The sequence below is a fragment of the Vulpes lagopus genome, unplaced genomic scaffold, assembly GCF_018345385.1.
Source record: "Vulpes lagopus strain Blue_001 unplaced genomic scaffold, ASM1834538v1 ctg48, whole genome shotgun sequence".
NCBI lineage: Eukaryota > Metazoa > Chordata > Mammalia > Carnivora > Canidae > Vulpes > Vulpes lagopus.
The window spans coordinates 8,053-32,373 of NW_024570855.1; the positions used below are offsets into that span (position 1 = coordinate 8,053).

The window sequence follows — 24,321 nt, forward strand, 5'->3', positions numbered from 1 at the left end:
GGAAGCCTCTGTTTGGCACATTTCCTGGCGGGAGGCCCAGCAGCTCGGGGACAACTGGCCTGGCCCCACGGCTCCCTCCAGTTACAGCCCCTCCGGGGGTCCCAACCCTCCAGGGAAGGCGCTTCCTTGGCGACTCCTGCCACCAGCTGCTCAGTGTGATCGCCTGCAACACCCGCCGCCGAAGGGCATCAAGGCGCCTCCCTGCTACCCCGTGACCGGGACCCTGGGCCACGCATGGGCTCCCCAGGGACACTGTGTGAGCCTCCCCACCCCCCGCCACCCCGAGAAAGCTGCTCCTCCACGCCCCCCAATTAACGGAATACAGAGTTGACTCGAGTATTTTATTTATAAATGTACATTTACTATAAAAGCTGTTGCATTTTAGACAACTTTAATTTTTTTTTAACTACTTGTCAGAGGCATTTTAGAATAAATATCTTAAATGAAGGTTAGTATAACTGATACGGAACACTGGCCCACCCACCCAGAACAGTAACATCTCTTGGATGGACCCACACAGGAGGTGGATCGTCTCAGTCTGTTAATCCTACACGGCGTACAGAGAACTACAATAGGCGCCGCATTAGTAACACTACACGGAAAGGATGAGGAAATAACATGAAAGTGTGCTAGTGAGAAAACAAAGAGTTACCCATTTCTTTTCTTTTTTTTCTTAAGAAAGGACTAGCTTCTGCAGTATGAGGGGGAGAAAAATCAGATATATTTCCTCAGGAACGATAAATCACTCACTTGCCTCATCTGTTTTTTAAACAAACGCATTTACCTCGTAGCTCCACGGAGTAGAGCATCTTTTTTTTTTTTCTTTTTCTTTTTCCTGGGATTTCAAAGATTATTTGAAAAGAAATAGATCATACTCCTTATGCTGCATTGGAAAAAACAAGATCTAGTCCGTCCGAGCTGCCATGTAACAGACTCCAAATGAAATATAAATCAAATATAAATAGAAACAGTTGGCAATTAGAATTTAGAAAATGTTGGAGATTATTCTGTGCTGGTGACTATTGTTCATTACGGGAAAGCACATTTCGCAGGCAGAGAATGGGGCTTTATTTTTCTTGACTCGATTCAGGCTTCAATACATGTACAATGAGTCTAAGAAATATGTATAAATGGGTTTGTGAAACCAGAGGAGAATGTGCAATATTCATATAATCCTTACATAACAGATGGAGTTCCACATGTAAAAAGTATCCTATAAAAATCGGTTATGAATGATCATATTGTACATGTTCTGTGCATTATTTGTGGTAAGATACTCCGCTAATATCATGCAAAGTGTAAACATCCACATTATCAAAATATTTAATAAAACATGCAGGTGGTTAATCAAAATATTGAACTTAATCCGTACATTTTCAAAACTTTTTGATTTTTTTTCTATTTTTCTTTTTTTTTTTTTGAATTTTTTTTTTCTCCCCGTAAAACAGCAAACACTTCCATGCGAAGTCTTGGTGACTTGGAAGTGACTTCCTCTCTCTCCAAGGTACTGCATCCATAATTCATCACGGACTATGTGCAACAGCTTCGCATTTTCTAAGGCACGATTTTTTTTTTTTTAATGAAATGATGTGTAAATTTCAATCTAACGACAGCTCATCCAAATGGCAAAATGGTCAAAATACCTCCGGTGGCTGAGGAAATTTCTGCACTTACATGGAACCCGCATGCAGAGGACAGTCTAGCCTGTAAATAAATAATTGCTAGCCATACTCAATAAGACACAGAAAAGAATTATTGCTTACATAAACGGGACGGACATCTACTCGAGCTCCTCCTCATGACTACGCTAACCTATTAGGAGTCTACCCAGAGTCTACATTCACAAAATGTCATCTTCACTTATTTGCCGTCTTTTTAAGGCAGGATAAATAGGCCCCGCGGCCCGGTCTTGAAGAAAACAGCCTGGACACGGAGGCAGTCGCGCCGGGGACCCGGAGCCTCCGTTGGCAGCCAGCTCCTGGCACGGCCAGCCCCGCGGTCCCCTGGCGGCCTCCCCCGAGCAGTGGGTGACGCGGGACGCAGGAGGATGGATGGGGCGCACCTGCTGCAGCAGGCAGGGCACAACGTGGGCTCTGGTCCCCGCGATGGCACCGCAGTCACTCAGGGCAGCAGGTCCCGGGGCCCCTGTGTGCACCTGTCGCCAGGCTGGGGTCTTGCCCAGCGCCCATCCAACAGGCAGCCTCCTCGCGGGGTTCGGTCACAGCTTCGGAAACGATGCCCCAAACCTCTCCCTGTGGGGTCCACCCCCCGGCAGGGCCCAGGGTGGGGGTGTCGGGGGGGCTCACCAGGTGCGGGCTCCGACGGGCCCGCTGCCAGCACGCCACAACCCCCGAGGCACAGCCGCCACTGGCATGGCCTCTGTGTCCCGGGGGTGACAGGTGCTGCGGGTGTGGCACTGCAGCTCAGGTGTGGCTCGGGGCCAGTGGGGACCCCCCACCCCAGTCCTGCCCGCTGAACCGCAGCTTCGGCCCGAGGAGGCCACGCTCACACGGCCTGAGCCGCAGCCCCGCAGCTGCCCTCCGCAAACTGACACGTGGGACCCCTGCCCACTCCCAGCGGCCTTGCATCCCGCATCTGGCCGGTTCTCAGGGGAGGCCGCCCAGGGACCCCGAGCCATCCTGGGGACCCACGGGCCCCCTACAGCTCAGGACTCTTTTGGATGTACTTTGCGAATGCAAACCCAAAACAAAACAAAAGTCAAACCCGAAACAAAACCGGGGAAGAACACAAACACTGTGCTACAGAAGAACAGATACCAGCTTTTCAGAAATGGGATCGCCGCCCAGAAGGCCCTGCACATGGGGTGGTGTTAAACGGTCGCAGGGGACGCCCCCTCAACAGAGCGACGGGTGAGCGGGAAGCCTGAAGCCACGTCACAGGGTGGTGGGCTGGCCGGCACCTACGACGAAGAACACAGCAACATCTGGTTAGAGGCCGGCGCTGCCTGCCCGGGACAGGGCACGCGGGGGGTGGGGGCGACCCACCTGCGTCCCTTCCCTCAGGGCCGGCAGTGCCCGCGTCACCTGCGCTCGTCAGAATCGGTCTCGGGTCCCCCCCGGAGCTGAACCGGGAGCCCCCGGGGATTCGTGTGAAATCTGGGGTTCACCCTAAACCAAACGGTCTTCATCAAGTGTCCTACTTGTCTTCTGGGGCAAATACGCAAGAAAATCATCTCTCTTCTCTGGTTCTTTAGGTTTTGGTTTCTCTGAGAATACGTACATCGCTACAGGAGGATCCGGTGATCCTGTGATCCACCTATGAACCCATGCAAGTCGGACTGCTAGACGTAGGAAATGAAAATACATAGCACCCAATAAAATTTGAATTTCAGGTAAACAACAAATTAAAAAAGGGTTTTTTTTCCTAGTATATCCCGTAGGGGTATTTGAGATTGTGCTAAATCCTGACCATGCAATATTTGGAACACACATACTAAAAAAAGATCATTGTTTCTCTGAAATTCACATTTAATAGGGCAAAAATATTTTACTATTATTTTTTTAACTTTTTAAAAATTTTATTTCTTCCAAAAATTTTATTTATATTTATATTTAATTTTATTTAAAAATTTTTTATTTTAATTTTTAAAAAAATTTATTTCTTTTGAAATTAAAAAAAAAATTTAAATATAAGTTCTTAAAATTATATTCATGAGAGACCCAGAGAGAGAGGCAGAGACACGGGCAGAGGGAGAAGCAGGCTCCCTGCGGGGAAGCCCGATGTGGGACTCGATCCCAGGACCCCGGGGTCACACCCTGAGCCGAAGGCAGGCGCTCAACCACTGAGCCACCCAGGCATCCCAGGACAAAAATATTTTAATGGAGCATCTTGTATTTTATCTGGCGACTCCATCTAGAAGGATGGTTTGGGTTCCGTATTTCCTGCTGAACCTTCGCAAAGTTTCTCCTTCCGTGGGAGGCACAAGAGTTGTAATGAGGCAATCACAACACTGGAAGAGACCCTGGGGATTTTACGTTAAATGCGTGTCACCAGAATGAGTGATGGAACAGACACAGAGACACAGCCATCCAACACCCAAGCGCAAATGGCACAGGCTAGCCACGTGACGGCTTCACTTGTGGCAGGTGATTTGTTTTGCACTTCCATTCCCATTTACATATGAACTTAAAAACCGTTTACATTGCTTTTAGGAATTGCATTTTAATATGCCGTTATGCTATTTTTCCCCTCCAAGAGAAAAATTTCATTTAAATGTGACTAGTTACTTGAAGAAAATGGGATTATATATTCAGGCTTTATTATTCCACACAATGAAATTATTTCGTTTCACTTAGAATGCCTATGATGTAAACCACCCCCCCGCCCATCTACCCTGCTCCCCTCTTCTCAGCTCAGATCCAAATCAAATAAAAAAGAAAGAAAAATGGTTTTTAGCCATTTCTTTCCATTCTGACTTCTTTTTTATTATTGTAGCTGGGATATACTCAACCAATTCAGGTTGGCTCAGTGGCTTACTTCTTAAGCCAATTATTTATTCCCTCCACTGATTCACTCTTTTTTTTTTTCCCACTGATTCATTCTTAAGCTATATTTTTTTCTTCTGGCACCAAAAAAGAAATGTGCACTAGTCTCAGATATGCTTATCATTGTACCTGTCATGTGTTAAGTACAGTTTAGCCCAACATAATATTAATATTTAGCTGGAAAAATAAGCATGAGAGAAGAGTTAAGAAAAAATTGAAAAAAAATAGTTGGCAAGAAAGTAGTCATTACTACTCAATATTAAAACATATTATGAAGCTATAATAATTAAAACGATTCAATACTAGAGAATAAGTAGGTTAATAAGGCATAATAAAACATCCAGAAATAGACCTAAATATTTATGGGAACTTAGTTTATGAGAAAGCTGGCATTTCAAATTAATGAGAAAGAAAGGGATTATTAAGTTATATTTGCACAGCTGCTAATTGACAAAAAGATAAAATAAAATAAGGCTGGACATCGATGTCATTTCTTATCCCAAAATATATTCCTGACGATCACATATTTACATGTGAAAAAGAAAATAAAGAACAATTCTAGGAGAAATCTAAGATAAATCCTCGGAGTAGTGAAAGTTTTTCTAAGCAGGACACAAAATTTGGAATCCAAAAAAAGGGGGGGGAAAGGTATGTTTAATCACCTTAAATGAAAATCTTTTCCATCAAAAAAAGTTCACATGCAGAAAGACCAATGACAACTGCAGTAAGCAGCAAATATAAAATCAAGGGGAAATGTCTCTAATTTACAAAGAACTACAAATCAAGTATCAACAAAACAACGGGCAAAGGATAGAGAAGAAAGATAAATATTTTATAGCAAAAAAGAAATAGAAACGATCAATAAACACGTGAAAAGATATTCAAGCTCACTTAAAGACACACAGATCAAAGCAATGGGATCTTCTCTCGCCCACGCGACAGTGGACATTTACAGTCTGATGCTCTCCAGAGCTGACACAGGCGTGGAGTGAGAACAGGGCCCTCTTCTGCACTTTTCTGGAAAATAACTAGACAAATTGTCTGAAAAAATTTTAAAAGCACATGACTGTTGACTCAGCGGTCCCCCTGCTCCGAATCTGCCCTACGGAAAAGCTTTCAACCGTTCACGAAGACCGATGTCTGTGGACGGTCCTGGGAGCCTTTAAGAAGACCTACCAAAAAAGCTGGAAACAACCAAAGTGCCCCTGCACAGAAATTAGTTTTAAATCATGGTAAAAGTCCACACAATGGCATTGTACTCGGGCATTAGAAAGCCATTCGGAAGAATGAGGAGAAAGAGTATGTTACATGAAAAAAATGGCCATAATATATCATATTAAGTTAAAAGCAAGAGCAACAAAGAGTACAGAACCCTACAGAACCCTATACCCAGCACACACGTAGGCAGACGCATCACACACGCGCACGTGGGTATGTGTACGCGTATACCAATGTACACTCTGCCTCTCTCTCTAAGAAATAGTTAGAAAGTGATTACAGCGGTTAATTCTGGAGACTTTCATTTTTAATTTGGTGTCTTTCTGTGGCCCCTCGGTGGCTCCAAAAGTGAATAGCGGTGGAGCGTCTGTCTGCCTCGGGCTCAGGGCGTGACCCCGGGGTCCTGGGATCGAGTCCCGCATCGGGCTCCCTGCATGGAGCCTGCATCTCCCTCTGCCTGGGTCTCTCATGAATAAATAAATAAAATCTTTAATTTGGTATCTTTCTAAACAACCCACCATTCTAACTTTATACCATTCATAGTTGCATTTATTTATTCCTTTGAATATCTATAGGCAGAGGAGGAATGAGCCTTCTTGCTTTCTTCTTAGTATCCAAAAAAAATCCTAGTAAAATATTTCATATAAAATATAAAACAAACAAAAAAATCGTTTTAGTTTACCTCCCAATCACTTTCTTATTTTTTATCTAGGGGACTATTATAACTTATAACCTCTTATGGATGAATGTAACTCCATGGTTCTTGTCTTTAGATTTGGAATTAGAAGCAGTTAAGGCCTTTTTTATTTGTATGCACAGGAGATAAATTACTGGCCTAGATCCAAAAAGCTAGTTTCCAAAAGAAATGACAATAAATCACTCAATCTCTCAATTAAAAATAAAAATGTGGGAGCGCCTAGGTGGCTCAGTCGGTGAAGCATCTGCCTTTAGGCTCAGGTCATGATCCCGGGGTCCTGGGATGGAGCCCCAGGTCGGGTTCTTCTCTGCTCAGTGGGAGTCTGCTTCTCCCTCTCCTTCTGCCCCCTGCTCATGCGCTCTCTCACTCTCTCAAATAGATAAAAATCTTTAAATAAAATTAAAGTAATAAAATAGATTTTATTTTAATACTATATATTTCATAATAATATGTAAATATAAGTATTTACTATAGTAAATCTAAATAAAATATAAAAACAAAATATATTTAATAAACACAAAATTAAAATACTAAATAAATAAAATTTACATATTTAATAAAATAAAATTAAAATAATAAAATTTAAATTAAAAAATATTTACATAAAAATAAAAAATAAAATAAAAATCTGGATGAAAACAGGTCACTGTCACTCAGAGGTGGGTTCAGGTTTATTCTCTGCTGGCATCCTCCAAACACTTTAAATTGTGAGAGAAATTCAGATTTACAGTAGTTTTCCAATCTGGCGTAACAGTCCTTCAACCTAACAGTGCCCTCTTCTGGTTCCATGATTCACATTCATCTGGTTCATGGAGATAAAGTATAGTTTGTAGAAGATGATAGTTAAAAGCACTTTGGCATATGGGAGAAAAGGGCTTAATTTTCCATTGTAATGTATAAAAACAAAACCAAAAAATAAATATCCAGTTTAAATAAATATAAATAAATATATTTTATTACTATACACTATATATGTATAGTGTATACTTACATACTTATGGATTAAACAGAATAAACTATTTTTTGCTGGTCATTTTATGGAGTTTAGGGTTTTTTTTTACTATTTATACCCTATTATATATATAAAATACATAGTATAAAATTAATATCAATATTACATATTATGTCAATAGATATCATAAATGATATACAAAATCAATATAGTGTATGTATATATAGTATGTGGTACAAATAACTCAGCTGGAGGGCAGCAGCTCAAAGTCGGAACTGTTTTGACTTTAAGTCCAATGTTTGTTATGGATTAGAACCACCTGTGTTTGATCTCTTTTTTTTTTAAAGATTTTATTTATTTATTCATGAGAGACACACAGAGAGAGAGGCAGAGACCCATTCAGAGGGAGAAGCAGGCTCCATGCAGGGAGCCCAACGCGGGACTTGATCCCAGGACCCCAGGATCACGCCCTGGGCCAAAGGTGGTGCTCAACCGCTGAGCCACCCGGGCTGCCGTGATCTAATTCTTATTTCCCATTATTTTATTAAAGTGGGCATATACTTCTCTGCATTTACTAAATCCACAGCAATAAGACAACTTCAATTTCACTCTCCAATCCTCAGGCTTGCAGATTTAGAGACCCACGTAAAAAAGACTGTAAAGACGTCCCTTCACTTACTTTGAGAAAAAAAAAAAAGATTCCTGAATTTCAAACTCACTCTCTTCACTCCCACGGTTTTTAAAGGAAGAAATTCTAACTCTGAATTTGCTGGCGGCCCAGCTGGGGGGTGCCCGCCAGGGGAGTCCTCCCCCCGCGGCCAGTGAGCGGGATTCCGGGGAGAGCCTCGGCCGAAGCGGGCAGCAGCACCCCGGGGCCCCCGACGCCAGCACGGGCCTCCCGTGGCTGGAGAGCCGGGGCGCGCCAGGGCCCGCCGTGGAGGCCTCGGGGCCGGGGGCAGCCCGCGGGGAAGCGGGCCCTTGCTCGGCTCTGGCCGTGTCGCGAGGCTCCCGGGGTGGCCGGGCACACGGACAGACGCTGGGGGGGGGCTGGGTTGGGCGGCACGGGGAGCCCTTCCTCCTGGGACCCCGGGGAGCCGCGTGCTGCGGACCTGCACCCCCCACCTAGCTCCCCCAAATCTCTGCAGTGAGCTTGGGCGAGGTCTCGGGCTTGGTCTATGGTGTTCACCTCCGTGGCGGTGGGCACAAGGGATTTTTCTGGATAAAAAGCATTTGGCCTCACCGTGCGGTCACTTCAGTAAGGGACAGGCAGTAAATAGGGCTCATTTCCTGGTTTCTTTTCCCGCAAGGCAAGGGCTTCTGGACGCAGGCCCTCCTGCCCCGGGGGGCCGGTCAGTGAGGAGTCGCTCCCGTCCTGCGCGGGCCGCCGCCACCACCCAGGGCCCCGAGCCCAGTGCCGTGCTTACTTCTGGATCGCAGGTAGCAGTCGTTACAATTGAGCAGGCCGCTGCGGATCCTGACGTCTGTCCCGCTCACCGCGTCCCCAAGCTGTCCTTTGCAGAGTCCACACTGCGGGGCGGGAGGGACAGAAGTTAGATGGCCGAGCGCGCTCCACACCAGGGCACAGCCACCACCTCCACTGCGTGCATGGTCAGGGGCAGGTCTCGCACTGAGAGCCCCCGACGGCCACAACACGCTCACTCGCGCCGTTTCACCCCTGCTCCCTGCATCTCACAGACAAGGACACTGGATCGCAGGCTCTGGTCGGTGGTCCCCAGGCCGAGCCCGGGTCAAGACAGGATGGGGATGGCTCAGCCAACGCGGAACAACTACTTCAAACAGAGACACTCTAGTGGTTTTAAGTAAACGCTTGGCCAGTGATGATCTGCTGAAACCCGTCTGTGGGCCACCCTTAAACGCTTCCCAGAAATGCTGCCCAGTCCCACCGGGTCAGCTACTCCGTCCTCCGCTTCCGCATCAAAAGCAGGGACACCCGGAGCGACAAATCCACTGGGAACAGAAGAGACCTCAGCAAAGTCTGCCCGGGTGCAGGAGGAGGCCTGATGGCAGCAGGGCAGGTGGCAGAGGCCAGCCTCTGGGGGGGCTTGGGACCCCGCTCAGGGGAGGAGAACCAGCCCCAGCCTCTCGTTGCGAGGTCAGCAGCGGCCCGGGGAGGCCTCCTCCGGGTTCTAGGCTCCACTGACCTCACTGGGGCAAGGGCTCAATCTGGGAGGCGATGTGCCTTAACGCGTCGCATCAGCTCCAGGACAGGAATCGGGAGCGAACAAAGGCCTCGACAGCCAAGGAGGCAAGTCTCCGAATCCCGTGAGAAACGGCAAAGACTCTCTGCCATCCGCATTATCTCAAGTCCAGGGAGGGTCTCTAAGAACAAACTGTGGTATTGGGACACGGAATCTTGGCATTGCCAGGAAATGTCTAAGAAGCACATAGTTTGAGCCTTAAGACACCTCCACACAATTTAGGGACACACACTGTCCAGCTTCATTTCACAATGAGAATATCGATAAATTGAGTCTGATTAAGTACCCGGGTTGTGTTTTGCCCATGATGAGTCTTGCTTTCCAGTCATCACGGATACCTTTAAATTAATAATTTTAGGACTTTGCTCACTTTCTGTGGGTTTATAGGTAAAGTGGGGCTTATTTTTCACCCACGCAAGTTTAGTTTATAGCTGAAAAAGCTACCAACAAAGAAACACAACGAAATTAGAGAGGGGGGTGGGGGGAAAGAAAGCACGTTAGAAAAAAGTGACTCTTATCCAGAATTCAAGGTTTAGCTTCAGAATTAGGTATTAACAACTTGAATTGTGTCCACGGGTGAGACAAAAAAAAGAGACGCCAACAGTCCAGCTTGTAAATTCTATAAGAAATGAGCTAGAGGAAAAAAAAAGAAAAGAAATGAGCTAGAGATTGTTAGTTCACCTCCTTATTAGCAGGAGATGTGGGACTAGGGTCTAGGACTCCCCATTTTCAGTTTATTGATTATTTCATTCACCAAAAACTACTGACACGATCTCTGCGGGGATCGGAGGGAATGGCGGTGAGCTGGACGGATGTGGCCTCTGCCCTTACGGAGGTGGCGGTTTATTCGAGGAGATGATAATTAGACAAGCAAGCGAGCGATAAAGGACCACGAAAGGCTCAGTAAGGACCGTCACATGGGCCACTGAGCTGGTCCGGGCGACGGGGACACCCAATCGTGGTTGCGCACGTGTTCGCCGGACGCCTACAATTCTGCAACGGGCCATCAACCTCTTAGTTGGCAGGAAGTTTTCCATTAGGTCAAAGACAAAAAACTCTGATGCGACGGCACAGGAGTGTCAGAAGCCACAAGGTCATGGCGTTCCACATAAATGCACGCGGCCTTCCCAGGCTCGGCGGCGACCAGGCCCGGCGCGCCCTTGGCCCCTTGTCCCCTGACACCCCAGATGGACGCGGGGGAGGGGGCTTCGTCTCGAAGGGCGGGCTCTGCAGGCACCCGCGCCGCCTGGGCCTCACGAAGGCCGCAGGGTTTCCAGGAGGCGAGGTCCCAAGGCCAGCGGCGCGCACATACCCGAAAGCACTGGATGTGGAAGTAGAGCTGCAGCGTCTCGATGATCATGGCTGCTCCCCTCCCCAGGGGGAGCCCACAGGACGAGCACAGCTTCTTCCCGCTGATCGACCTATAGGTTCGGCAGAGAAAACGTCCATTTAGAGTATAGTCGGTCTAGCGCACTAACGCACTAACGCGTGACCTCACGCAGAAAAACAAACCAGAGCGTGGATTTGACGAACGTTTACATCCCGAGTGGAGCTGGTAACGGGCAGGAATCAGGCATCAGGGACAAGTCGCGAACGAGATGCACGACCCGATGCAACAGGCGTCCGCTGTGGCATGGATGGGATTTGCGGGGTCGGTCTGTCTCTCTGTCATGTGTTCTAAGAAGCCTACGTTGCGTCTCTCCAACCACAGCACTTAAACGCCTTGACAATGATTCAATGCATTTATCATATGTTTTCTTAAGTCCTAAAAGGTAATCAGCTTTAGCATTCCTAAGGTTTCGACGTTGCTTTGAAATTTTCTATAATCGGTTCACTGGCCCGCTAGGGCGTTTCTTTTTACGTATTAAGAGAAAAGTCGTGGTTGAAACATAGAGAGGCAACTGTGACGTAGCCCAGTAGGTGCCAGGCAGACATGGGGCCACTCCCTGCTGTCATCAAGGTCTAGGATCTGGTGGGAGGAACCCGCTCCGGGTTTTTCCTTTTACTGTTAAAATGAGGGGATTGAATTAGTTGGGTCCCTACCCACCACCTCTTGTAGTGCGACCGCCCGGTGACTCCATGATCTGGGCACCTGCTGCCTCTCTGAGCCGTCAGCACCTGGAGGGCACGGCAGCGTCGCCCCCCCCCTCTGGCCCCCTCCAGCCCCCACGACGGGGCCTACACTGGACTAGAACCCGGCCCCGCGGACTGACCGCCAGCCTCCAAGGCAGCTTTCCCACAGCTAAGGGCACATCGTCACGATGCCGGACTGTCTGGAAAGCTCTCAGAATTACACAGGCCGTTTAAAAATATGCAATTTCATCCAAAAGCCGACAGGGTACAGAGGAACCGAAGAAACAGAAAGTAAGACAAGAGAAAAGGGGAAGGGTTGCTCTGAGCAAACTCTGCGTCTTAGGATTTCCCTCTTATCCGGTAGTAAAATGAAATTTCCAAATCAAAGAAAACCTCTGAGTAGCCAATACTTTGTCTCTCCAGTGAATGGGAACTCAGGCAGCTTTTAAGAATATCATGGGGCCCAATTAATGTCCAGAAGCCATCACGGCCGAGCCTGAGTGGGGTAAGGGAAGGATGGAGTTTTGTGGCCAGCCCCCCCGGGCCACTGTAAGAGCCATCAGCAGACCCTGCCCAGAAGGACTGGGCAAACTTGGAGGGAAAGGCGCCGGCGGAGGAGCCCGGCAATTGTCTAGTGGGTTTTATTATTAGATTGCAGATTCTGCACAATGTAATTAAAGCCCCATGGCCACAGCCGTGCCAACATCATGCACTGGGCTTTTTCTATCACGGGCTGTGCAAATCTGCAGGCGGATGGGGGGACGTGTCCCTTCCTTCGGCCCGTGTGCGGGACTAGGAAGAGAGGGAGCGCAACGATTCACTCAAAATCATCTGGCAAGCACGAATTTGGCCAAAACCACGCTCAGCAGCCTCCAGGCGAAACCACGCAGCCTCAGAAAGGCTCTCTACGCTCTTGTACCTGTTTGGTGATTGGCCAGGAGGGGTGGGAGAGCAGGGGGACAAGTGCCCGGCCTGGAAATTCTCTCGAGGGCTTTTCCTGTAACACGGTAAAGGAGCCAAACATTAGGAGGAGTCAAGAGAAGCCCATCCCACAAGAAAAAACATTTTGGATCAAAACCACACAGAACAAAAAAACCCCACTCCCTTGGTGACCAAACAAAAAACAATGGAACGTCCTAGTGGTAATTTTTTATGAAAAACAAACAAACAAACAAAAAAAAACACCAGCCATTCCACCTAGCAAAAACTGTACATGCACTGGCTGTACAATATCAAAGCCAGGCTGGCACAGCACAGCTGGAGAGAAAAGATCAAATACCTTTCTAATCTTTATTATTTATTTCTTTTGCAAGGTCCTTTGCTAGTTACCTTTTCATGCTGGGTTAGATATAAAACTTAGGGACTGGGTGGGTGGGGAGAGATGAAGAGGGATACAGGAAGATGCTCTTTAAAGGAGCCCAGAGCTAAAGGGCAGATCTTAAAGGAGGTATTGTTGCCACCAGGTGGCTTCGACCCCTACCATCACGGGTACCTCTGATTAGGGGTCATGTTCAAAACATTCAGTGATTGCTATGTCATGAACATCCACACCGCAGAACGGCCCCCAGCCAGAAGGCGTCACAAGGGTTTTACAGGTGCTCTGTGGGGGTACCTGGGCTGTGCCTGCGCCTAAGCCCTGCTCGTGGTGGATGTGAGCCTGCTCTGGGCTCTTGCTTTTAGGAGTTAACTTCATTTATGAAGAAAGGGACAGAACACAGAAAAGAAGGAGGAAAAGAGAAATGCCAACACAGAAGTGAACAGGGCACGAGTGCGTCGGTCCTTGAACTGCCTTCAGAACGACTCCCTGAGGCCCCTCCCGCTCTAATCTCCCTCCTCAGGCAGAGCCTGTCTCCTCCAGGGGATCAGACTATATACCCGGAGGTACTCACGTACCAATGTACTCATATAGAGGGTAAGTACATTGCCTTTGAAAAGGCTGAAAATCAGAGCAGTAATCAAGATAATAATGATTACTTCTATGTGATTTTACCTTCTATTGATTTTGAGTGTCATCGGGACATATGGTAATAAAATAGGATGGACATAAGCGATAAGGGGAAATGGTTCAAATACTAAATTGAGAAAAAAAGTGTAACTAAATAAGGTAGAAAGATGAACTCATAAAACAAGTCATCACCGCCATCACCATCATCATTATACCATTACCATCATTGTCACCATCATCACCATCCCCCTCCCACCACCATCACCAGCACCACCAGCACCATCACCACCAGCAGCAGCAGCACCATCATCACCAGCACCAGCACCAGCATCATCACCACCATCACCATCACCATCACCATCACCAGCATCACCAGAACCATCACCAGCACCATCACCACCATTACCATCACCAGCATCATCACCATCACCGTCATCATCACCAGCATCATCACCAGCACCATCACCAGCATCATCACCATCACCATCACCACCATCACCATCAGCAGCAGCAGCACCATCATCATCACCATCACCAGCATCACCACCATCACCATCACCATCAGCAGCATCATCACCATCACCATCACCATCACCACCAGCACCATCACCAGCATCATCACCATCACCATCACCAGCATCACCACCATCACCATCACCATCACCAGCATCATCACCATCACCAGCATCACCACCATCACCATCACCAGCATCATCACCAGCATCACCAGCACCATCATCACCAACACCATCACCGTCATCATCACCAGCATCATCACCAGCACCATCAGCAGCAGCAGCACCACTACTTGCATTCTCACCACTACCACCTACACTATATAGCAACTATCATTTGCCATGCACAAAACCCTAGGAGGGTACTAAGATTATTCTCACTTTATACATGAGGAAACTGAGACAGAGGAAGATCAAGTAACTTGCTTAGAATACAATGTAGGCAAGTGGCAGAGTCAAAGCTTGAAGCCAGGTGGTCTAGCTCTACATTGAATGATTGGTCAATGTATCATGACTGTCATGGATGTTATTATATATGTTAAAAACTGATTACAAGACCTCTGGCCCAAATATGATCTTATCATGGAACGATGGGTTCATTTTGACTTCCTCTACCACTTAGGCAGTCAAGTACTTTGGATAAGTTATTTAATTTCCTTGAGCCTCAATGTTCTCATCTCTAAATGGAAACAACAACCCAGTTAAGTTATTGGAAGAGTTCAGTGAATTAATGTCTATAAAAAAGGGGAGAGATATGTAAACCCTTTGACACAGTGCCTATTACATATTGAAATGCCTCAAAAATGGTAAGAACTATGCTTATTGTAAAATAATACAGTTTTTTACAAAATAAGAATACAGCCTGGAGGTATTGCTTAATGGGAGAGCATGTAAATGAGAGAAAAACATTTTTTTCTCATTTATTTTCTCATTTTTCTCTGTTTTTTCAAAGAACATTTGTCAACAGGCTCAGACAATTTAACTCACTTCAATAAATCGCTAATACAACAGACCTGCACATTCCTCCCAAATGTTCAGATCTGAAGGTTAAAAACATTACTTTGCTCTTGCAAACTGATAAAAATCAGTGTGCATGCTTAGTTGCCAGGAAGACTGTCTTGAACACCCATAAACACTTATCATCCGATCACATGGAGTCAACGGAGAGAAGCACAAAAAGACTGCTGCCGTCTCGCCATCTCACACTCTTTCTTCCCATTCTTAGTCAATAAATTAAAAACACACAAACGAAGGAATTCCACATGCATCTTATTGGCTACTCACTTCCGTCTCTCACTCGGCGACTCGATCTGATGGTTAATGCTTTTATCCAAAGGGAGCGTTTTTGGCTTTACATCTTCTAAAACGTGCATTGGTGGGTTTGATACCTGCGGATTCTGGGGTGGATCTAAGGCCAAGTAAAGAATAAAGAACACAAACTCAGTGTTCAGTGACATCACCCTAGTGCTTTGTATGTCATCTTTTTTAGATTAAAATATTTTACTTATCCATTCATGAGTGACACACAGAGATAGAGAGGGGCAGAGACACAGGCAGAGGGAGAAGCAGGCTCCCTGCAGGGAGCCTGACACGGGACTCAATCCCGGGACCCTGGGGTCACGGCCTGAGCAGAAGGCAGATGCTCACTCCTGAGCCCCCCAGCGGCCCTGTATATCATCTTTCTTGAAAGCACTAATGCCTGCTGTGGTCTCGTGGTGGGTTCGTGCACTCTGTGGGCCCACGCTGGTGGGACTCTACTCCCTGTACTGTGCAGCATCAGCTACAAGAGAAGCTTGCAGCCGGTAGAGGTCATACGTGTCTGAACCGTGTTTGGGGGGAATTATAATAATTTAATTATTGGGTTTAAACACCCATTCTTACCCTGAGCTAGCTGGGAGTTCATCCTGCAGCAGAGGGCCCCCGTTTCTGCATCCAGCTGATGGTCCTGATGGACTCCTTTCGATCCAGGATTCTTAGAAGGAGCCAAGGCCCCTTGAGTTAGGCTGTTAGGATAAACAAGCATATTTCAGAACACAGATGGAAACAACTGAACTGGGTGGTAAGCTCACCCTATCCCTTCAGGCCTGGAAATTCCAGATACAATTTGAAAAACAAATGGGACTAACTGCATGTGTATTTATTCTTTTCATTTTAAACCAGATTTAAAGTCCTGGAAAGTCATACACATTTTCCACTATCCATCAATTTAATCAGCTTGAGAGACCATCATTTCTGATGTCTTCTCCGTCTCCCTGTCCAGACAGCTCTTCATTCTGATCATTTCAAGGGATGTCGGGGCTAACCGGGATCTCCCGGATTTTCACAAAAGAGGGACTCATTGTAGAGACCACTTGGGCCACGCAGGATTTGGGGAGCCCATGCGAATTCCCTGGCCTTGCAGGAGCTTCTGTGTGTAAAGGGAGGAGGAGGAGGAGGTTCAAAAAGTTTTTGGGAAAAACAAAGTTTCTGGAGATAACAGGGACTGTCTGGAAGGGCAGCAAAACGTCACATACAAGGCTTAGCAGCTCCATTCAAACATTCCTGACTAGCGGCTTTTGTTTCATGAAACTGGGAAGTTTCTTTCGATAGTGCCAACTGGAAACAGATGTGCTATTTATTGCAAAGGCTCTGCAGACTCTGGACATGGACTCGGGGCTCCTAGGGTCACCACTCACCCGGTCCTCCAGCTGATGGATGCAGGAGGATTCTCAGAGCAGATCCCACTAGAAGAGCTCAGCCTCCAGCCAAACTTTCAAATTGGACAGCCTTGGAAAAATGGCACTTGGCCGGCCCTTCGTGTCTTTGGGTCTCTCTGAGGATGCTGTGTGCACACACGTGTGTAGGCATGCAGACTGGTGGACGTGCAGGTGTGCATATGTTTGTTTGCACACTTGCCAACATCTGTCGGGCGTCTCAGAGCCCCGGAAGCAAACATCTGCTTCGTAAAGAACTGTCTCCTAAAGAACTCATAAGGGAGGCAGGGTACTGGCAGCTGCTTGGGGTTCTGTGGGTCCCTCGCAGGTTAGGCACAGGGTGGCATCGGTAAGTCCACCATACGCCAGAGCCACAACCAGATTCCCGCTCCAGTTTGAGCGAGCTCTGAACGATCCAGAGGCTTCTAGGTACCTGTTTGGCTCTCCCGAGGAACATGCGGGAACCCGCGGGGTGGGGTGATGGTGATGGATCTACAACCGATCCATTTGTTAGTTATCCTTTATATTGTCACTCAGAGTAAATGTGGCTTCTCACAGCGCAGAGGACACTGACGGCAGAAGCCAGGCCCACAGTCAACCCACGGTGGGTAGGACCCCAGGGCCTCATTGCAACTTCTGTCCCTCGGGACACGTTCGCCGTTTCAGGTGAACGATACTTAGATCTGGGGCTTTCAAGCGACAACGTGCTCCTTTGATGGTCTATACGATCTCCCCTAACTTGAAAAAGATCTCACCTATTTAAACATAAGATGATTCGTATCATAAAGACTGACTTCAGAGATCTCAGAATGTGTTGGGGGCAACACACAACGTGGCACAGGAATGATAGTTTTGAAGCTGAATGTGATGCGCGTTAGGAACGGGTCCCCTTTCTGGGGAGCAGACAGGCCTGGCCGCGCACAGTTACGAGGACAGTCCATACCTGCCCTTTCCCTCCAGGGGGTGATCTTCCCTAGCCTTAGGCATTAAATCACTGTCGTCCCCCCGGAGTGGCTTCTTCTGTTTTGTCTCCTGTTCTTCCTCCCGACAATTTTCCAAGTCCATCTTACTCTAATTGAGAAAACAAAGATAATATTGGACATGATTTATCTATTTGGGACAGAGAGAAGGAACGCGCCTGCGCACACAGGTGCATGCTACGGGAGGGACAGGGGAGGGAGAGAACCTCAAGGAGACTCCCTGCTCAGCCTGGAGCCCAACACGGGGCTCAATCCCACGACCCGCGAAATCGCGACCTGAGCCGAAACCAAGAGTCGGAGGACTCTGAATATAATTCATATAATTATAATATATATATATAATTATAATATAATATATAATTACAATATAATTCCACCCCGGCGTCCCTGAATATAATTTTTAAACACACTGGAAAACACTATTCTCTGGCCGTGGGATATTTGAAACACTTTTTTCCAATCACAGTGCCTACAACGTAAAGCACAACCTTCCAGACTAACTGAAGAGTAACGGATTTCCAATGATCTGAAATAAATGTATAATCTGGATCTCTCTTGAAAGTCATCATGGAAGAGAGCTGGTTAGAAAACCACCCTTCAAAATAAAACGAAGCCATCGGAGTATTCATTTAGGAGCAATGGCTTTCGAGTGCCCTTTTTTTTTTTTTTTTTTTTTTTTTTAATGCAGATTACAGACTGTTCTAGTCTCCGTGTGACTTTTGTTCGGTATCTTCACAACCCGACTTGGGGGAGATGGAGGTGGACCACCCTTTCTGCGCTCCTCGCAGCCCGTGAAGATGCATATAAATTTCATGTGGGATTTTAAGAGTGGGCTGGAGGCAGCTTGCGCGGAGCTGGTGGGGGTATGATGCTGGCCCCCCGCTGCTATCATCTGGTGCAAAGGAACACACGGTGTGGCCGACAGGGACACACGTCTGTTGAATGAGTGAATGATGGGCGGTCAGGGGGACGTTGCAGCACAGGGTTCCACTAACCAGGATGTTTCCAGCCAGTGCAGAGACTTCGGTGGCCAGGCCATGGGAGCAGATCGGGCCCCCGTAATGATTTCCCTGCTCCCAGGGAAATGACTCGGAGCCTGGCCATGGCAGTGACAGCGCTTGGTCCAAGGGCCACACAGCAGCTGACTCTAGGGGAATAGCCTAGTCCCGGACTCAAACTGATGGGAAAGTTGTCTTGTTGTTATGTACTTCTCTTTAGGTTTATTTATTTCACAGATTGATTTTAATCTAAGGTCTCACCACTGTCCCGGTGCCCTCGGTCACAGAGGAGGACGTAGACAGCTGGTCTGCAGAACTTGAAGAAAGAGTAAATGGAACCACAGTGTCTTCAATTATTTTGCGCTCCTAAAGGGAAGGATAGTAGTTGGTGATAGTAGTTTTTTTTTTTTTTAATTTTTTTTGATTTTTTTATTTATGATAGTCACAGAGAGAGAGAGAGAGAGAGAGAGAGGCAGAGACACAGGCAGAGGGAGAAGCAGGCTCCATGCAGGGCGCCCGACGTGGGATTCGATCCCGGGTCTCCAGGATCGCGCCCTGGGCCAAAGGCAGGCGCCAAACCGCTGCGCCACCCAGGGATCACCCGGGGTGAAAGGGGAAAAATAAAATAATAAAATAAAATAAAATAAAATAAAATAAAATAAAATAGAAATAATAAATAAATAAAATAAGATAAAATAAATAAATAAAATAATTAAATAAAATAAAATAAAAATAAATAAAATAAATTAAAATAATAAATAAATAAAATAAAATAATAAAATAAAATAAAATAAATAAAAATAAATAAAATAAATAAAATAAAATAATAAAATAAAATAAAATAAAAAATAAATAAAATAAAATAAAATCTCTTGACATTTGTCAAGAGGAAAATTGCATTAAGGAACTAAAAAAAAAAAACCCACAAAAACAAAACCTCCAAAAAAACCCATTGGATTATGTGCAAACAAGCAGGGCATTTAAAAAAAGGGTGTGTGTGTCTTATTTTCTAAAAGCCTGTATATCAGATAACACTTTCTATGGGCAATAATTTAGAAATTAGCATTTAATTTGGAAAAACCAAAGTCTTTTGCAAATTACTTAGTCCGATTCAAGAGGCCTAATTAGAAATGCTTTCAGGGATCAGATTATGCACAAAAACTACTGAAGATAAATTCACAACAAAATTAGTCATGAACAAATTTTAGTTAATACACATTAAATAGAGCTCCCTTCCAACTCTCTACTGTGGTCTGGTGTGTTCATCTTAAAAAAAAAAAAAAAAAGATGAGACAAACAAAACCAAATTCTCCTCCCTCCAGATCTCTTTAGTACCCTATCGTGAACTCGATGGTTAAGGACTCACTTAGCCTCAATGTCAAAATCATCGTCTCGAAATTCAATTCACTCCCAGCAAACTTGGCTTCCTGAGCAAACCCACGGGCTCCCAGGCCGCCTCCCCAAGGCAAATGAGGACCCTGCCTCTAATGGAGACCCGAAGGCCCGCCTGGCATCCCCGCCCGTGACCTGAATGCCCTTCCCACCCTCCAGACCTGGGGCCTGTGGTCTCCCCGAGCCCCAGGACTGGACTCTTGGAGGAAGCCCACGGGGCCGGGATGCAAGAAGGACAGTGAGACGCTGCTGATGCCACCGGGAAACTGAGGCATCAGAGCCACGGGTCAAATTCCTTCCTGGGACCCCCTACCTCCTCGTAGTATCTGCGTTCCTCTTCCTCTACCTCCTTCTGGGCCTTTTCCCACTCTTCCTTCAGCTTGTTCTGTTCCTTCTGGTATCTCTCCTGTTACAGAATTTCCAGAAGGCTCGTGAACAGACGTTGCACAGACCACTGGGACCACCCCCCCAAACACAAGACATCGCAGGACCAACTTCGTGCGGCAGCAGTCTGCGTCGGACTCTCTCACGCTGCGCAAGGGCAATGCCACCTTGGGGCACCCCAACGGGCTAGGGTATGGGAGCCCTGACCGGGACGGGGTCTTCTGTGCTTGGCGTTCTCCAGGTACCTGCGTGGACGCTGGCTTATGCAGAGAAAAGACAGACCAAAAAGACCCTAAGGTCTTCCTTAGCTTGGCTTTTGTCCCAGGAGGTGAGCTAAGCCTACAGTTTGGGTCGACTGGGCCCTCGAGGGGTAAGTTCTGTTATTTCGCGGACAGAAATACGTTGGTATTGAGAGAGTTGGATAAAAGGCAAGATAACAACCAACCAACGAACCAAACAACCAAACAGAACCTTGTAGGTTTACGAGACCCATGGTGCAGAAAGGGCCACAGTAGACAAGATGATGATCAGCTGAGTAAGGGTGGCTTTGAAAATGTGACTGGGGTCCCCCGGAGAGGTGACCAGAAGAAATGAAGACATGGAGATTAAGATTCTAACGGTCACGATGAGAGCAAACACCCCTGGACGCCTCGGGGATGGTGCCCCCGACGCGGCCGAGATGGAGGCATCCCTGGTGAACCCCATGCGGCCAGAGGTCCCAGCCTGACTATGGTCCGCTCTCTCTCTGGGGCCAACAGGAGTCCTTTATCCTTTTTATCCTTTATCCCCTTGGGGAAGGCAGTGAGGCTTCCTCCAGGCATCCCCAGGGGCGTCATTATCTTGGGAGCAAAAGGGCTTTATTGGGATTGTCTGCAGCCTGATGTTTTTATGATGCTCGGGAGAAACCACTGTTGGTCACCCCGTGGCCGGCTTTTAACTCTGTTTTGTTATCAAGATCAGACCTTACAGAGTCTCTGAGAGGGACCTCAGGAGCCCTTCCGGATAGAGGAAAACAGGCTCTAAACCTTAACGCAAGCTGAAGCACCAGCACAGCTGAGGTTTACTGGCTCTAGAAGCTCACATCACGTGCTCCCCTCCCCAAGGCGATGGACGGGCACGGCGCAGGGAGTGGGAGACGCTCCCAGGGCTTTCCTAGAATTAAAAATAGCAGCCTTGACTAAAAGATGGAACAAACATTTCCACTTAAGGAACAAAACCGAGGCCAATTTTTTTTTTTTCCCAAGGCCAAATTTTTATTTCACGTGTATACCATCAAATAGCTTTTCGGTAACTCATCCCCACTGCTCCTTGGACTGGAGTCTGGTTGGCAATTAGGGAGGTGACACATGGACAGGTTGGCCCCCAATACCTGCATTTTTATTTTTTGGGAAGATTTTTAAGTCATCTCCGCACCCAAAGTGGGGTTTGAACTCACAACCCCAAGATCAATAGTCACGTGCTCCACCGACTGAGCCAGTCAGGCGCCCCCTTGGGTGTTTTGTTTGTTTGCTTGTTTTAATGAAATGCTTTTTCACTGTGCTCATCAGCGTCGCCTCCCTGGCGAGAGGAACCAGACATAGGGCACCGTGTTGCACGGGCACAAGGTGAGCGATGTAGACTCACCAGCTCCCGAGGAGACCTAGTTCCGTGCATCTGCGGTGCTGAGAATCCATTTAATACAAGGGTCACTAAAAGAGCATTGCCTAACGGAGAAAAGGAAGCCGTGAGCCCAGTCGTACCTGGAGTAAACGTTCCTGCTCCTGTTGCCACTTTTCCTGTCGCCGGCGCTCCTCTTCTGGGTCCCACGCCCAGAACTTGAACTGCGTAGACAATAAAATCGTGATCAGAACTAAGCTGTGTCCTCCTGGGTGGCCCGGGGTGGGGGACGCAGCGGCCTACAGCCCGGCGCCCGACGGACACGCCCAAGCAGGAGCCCCCTGCACACAAACACCCTCTTTGGTTGACGGAAACCACTTTGTAATCTTAACCCCTCCTTGGCTGACTTCCAAGAGGCTGGCAGGACTCTGAACATCGCTGGGGCTAAGGAAAACGTGGAGGCGATTAGCCCCCGGCACAGGAGGCTTTTGCTTCATTTCTTGCAGAAGTGGTCCCTTGCACGGATTCACGCTTCTGGGCAGAGATGCTCGTTGTGCATCTGGGTTCACGCTCCTGGGCGAGAGGTGCTTGTTGTGCATCTGGGTCCGGGGCCACAGGTGGGGCACTCTGCAGAGCGGTGCCTGCTGCACGGAGAGCTGTTCTCGCTCCTCCCGCGGCTGAGGTCGCAGGTGTCCTCCGGCACCCCGGGGACCCAGGTGACACGGAGCCTCTGCCTGGCGCCCGCGCAGCCAACCTCAGACCCAAGCTTTCTTCTTTTTTTTTTTTTTTTTTAAAGGTGTTTGTGGGTTTGGCACCAAATGAATGAGCGGGAATAATGAGAGAAGGAGCATGGAGCGAAGTGGGCACCCAGGTCACAGAACCTGTGCGGCTGAGCAGGTTCTTGCCACAGGGCAAGAGGAGTCACGGCCGGGCTCTGGGCAACCTGCTTATGGGCTGCGGCCTGCGGCACTGAGCCTGGCCCTCCCGACACCCGGAGGACTTGCCAAGGCCAGCATGTGCCCCAGGAGCCAGGCACCTTACCCCCCACCCCATTCTGATCGGGGTGCCTGGGCCAGCCCTCCTCCCACCCTGCCCTGCCCCCGGGGGGTGTACTGGCCCAGGGAAGTCTCCAGGCTGGGAACGGAGGTCCCGCGGGGGGTTGCCTGGCTCCTTACAATATCAATGTGGTGACCTTCATGTAGTTCCGCTTACGAGCCCCCGCTGAGGCTCTTGCCAGGGTGCCTGCACCTGCTCAGGATGATGCCCACAGAAGGTCAAGGAAGGGTGGGCAAACAAGGCGGGGAAACACATTTCCTGGATGCCGCGTGCGGGATTCATGCCAAGCCAAAGGCTCTAACGCGTCGTGTAGGAGAAAAGCTACTTAATGATATCCGAGATTGCCCAAGTCTCCTCGCAGGGCCGTAAAATGTCACCCAAATGGGATTCCAGGGAAGAGACCTGGACTTAGTGGGTTAGAGGTTGGCTTCACTTGGCATTTCCTAAACCTGAGCGGGGGGACCCTCAGGAGCTGCAGAACGGTCCAAGAACCTCCCTCAAGGGAGGCCCTTCTTTGTGTTTTGAGGACAAAGGATGCGGTCACGTGAATAAAGCCAGAAGGAGTCCGGTGGGAAGATAGAGCTTCGATGAAGAATGCTCTCATTTTCCAGCTTCTCCAGGCGGGAACTGCAAGCAGAGGTGAGGGGCACGCAGGCAGGGCAGGCAGCCGGGAGGTGAGGGAGGGACACTGGGCGCAGGGCTGGGACGTCTGGGGAAGACGGGGAAACCCTGAGAGTTTTCAGGGTCAGATGCAGAGGAAAGGTGATCCCGCCCCTTCCACAGGTGACTCCCGGCTGAGCCCTGTCGGGGGCCAGGTGGGGTACCTGCGGCCCAGGCCCCGTGGAGCTCACACCTGAGTGTGCAGTGGGCGGTGGGTGTGGGGCCCTGACGCTGGGGACGCTGCCGCAGCTGCTGGAGAAGAAACGCGAAAGGTGCTAGAGAAGACCGGGCGCGCTTAGCGCACTTGGTCCTAGAGTCTGTATGTCTACACATCGCATCCCCGCCCCCTGCTGGGGCCCCGCTGGGGCCTGCGGTGACGCTGAATCCGGGATGGAGCCACTTCATGCTGCGCACGCTTCCTCCCCCGTCATAGGCTCG

The 24,321-nt window shown here is 48.0% G+C and overlaps 1 protein-coding gene across 16 annotated transcripts in view; it reads right to left on the minus strand.

Moving 5' to 3' along the window:
- Positions 1-327: 327 nt before the first annotated feature.
- LIMCH1 (LIM and calponin homology domains 1) overlaps positions 328-24,321 on the minus strand; it is a 302,543-nt gene continuing 278,549 nt past the window's right edge. For 12 of the 16 annotated variants that reach the window (XM_041742409.1, XM_041742408.1, XM_041742403.1 and 9 more), the window contains 10 exons: positions 22,311-22,391; positions 20,501-20,593; positions 19,057-19,161; positions 17,761-17,888; positions 16,006-16,127; positions 15,409-15,532; positions 12,584-12,661; positions 10,904-11,012; positions 8,797-8,899; positions 328-2,920 (listed from right to left, as the gene is read on the minus strand). In XM_041742409.1, coding sequence (XP_041598343.1) covers positions 2,895-2,920; positions 8,797-8,899; positions 10,904-11,012; positions 12,584-12,661; positions 15,409-15,532; positions 16,006-16,127; positions 17,761-17,888; positions 19,057-19,161; positions 20,501-20,593; positions 22,311-22,391 — 969 coding nt within the window. In that variant the 3' untranslated portion in view covers positions 328-2,894. The remainder of the gene's footprint in view (positions 2,921-8,796; positions 8,900-10,903; positions 11,013-12,583; positions 12,662-15,408; positions 15,533-16,005; positions 16,128-17,760; positions 17,889-19,056; positions 19,162-20,500; positions 20,594-22,310; positions 22,392-24,321) is intronic. The other 4 variants (XM_041742412.1, XM_041742410.1, XM_041742411.1 and 1 more) reach the window with 1 other exon arrangement.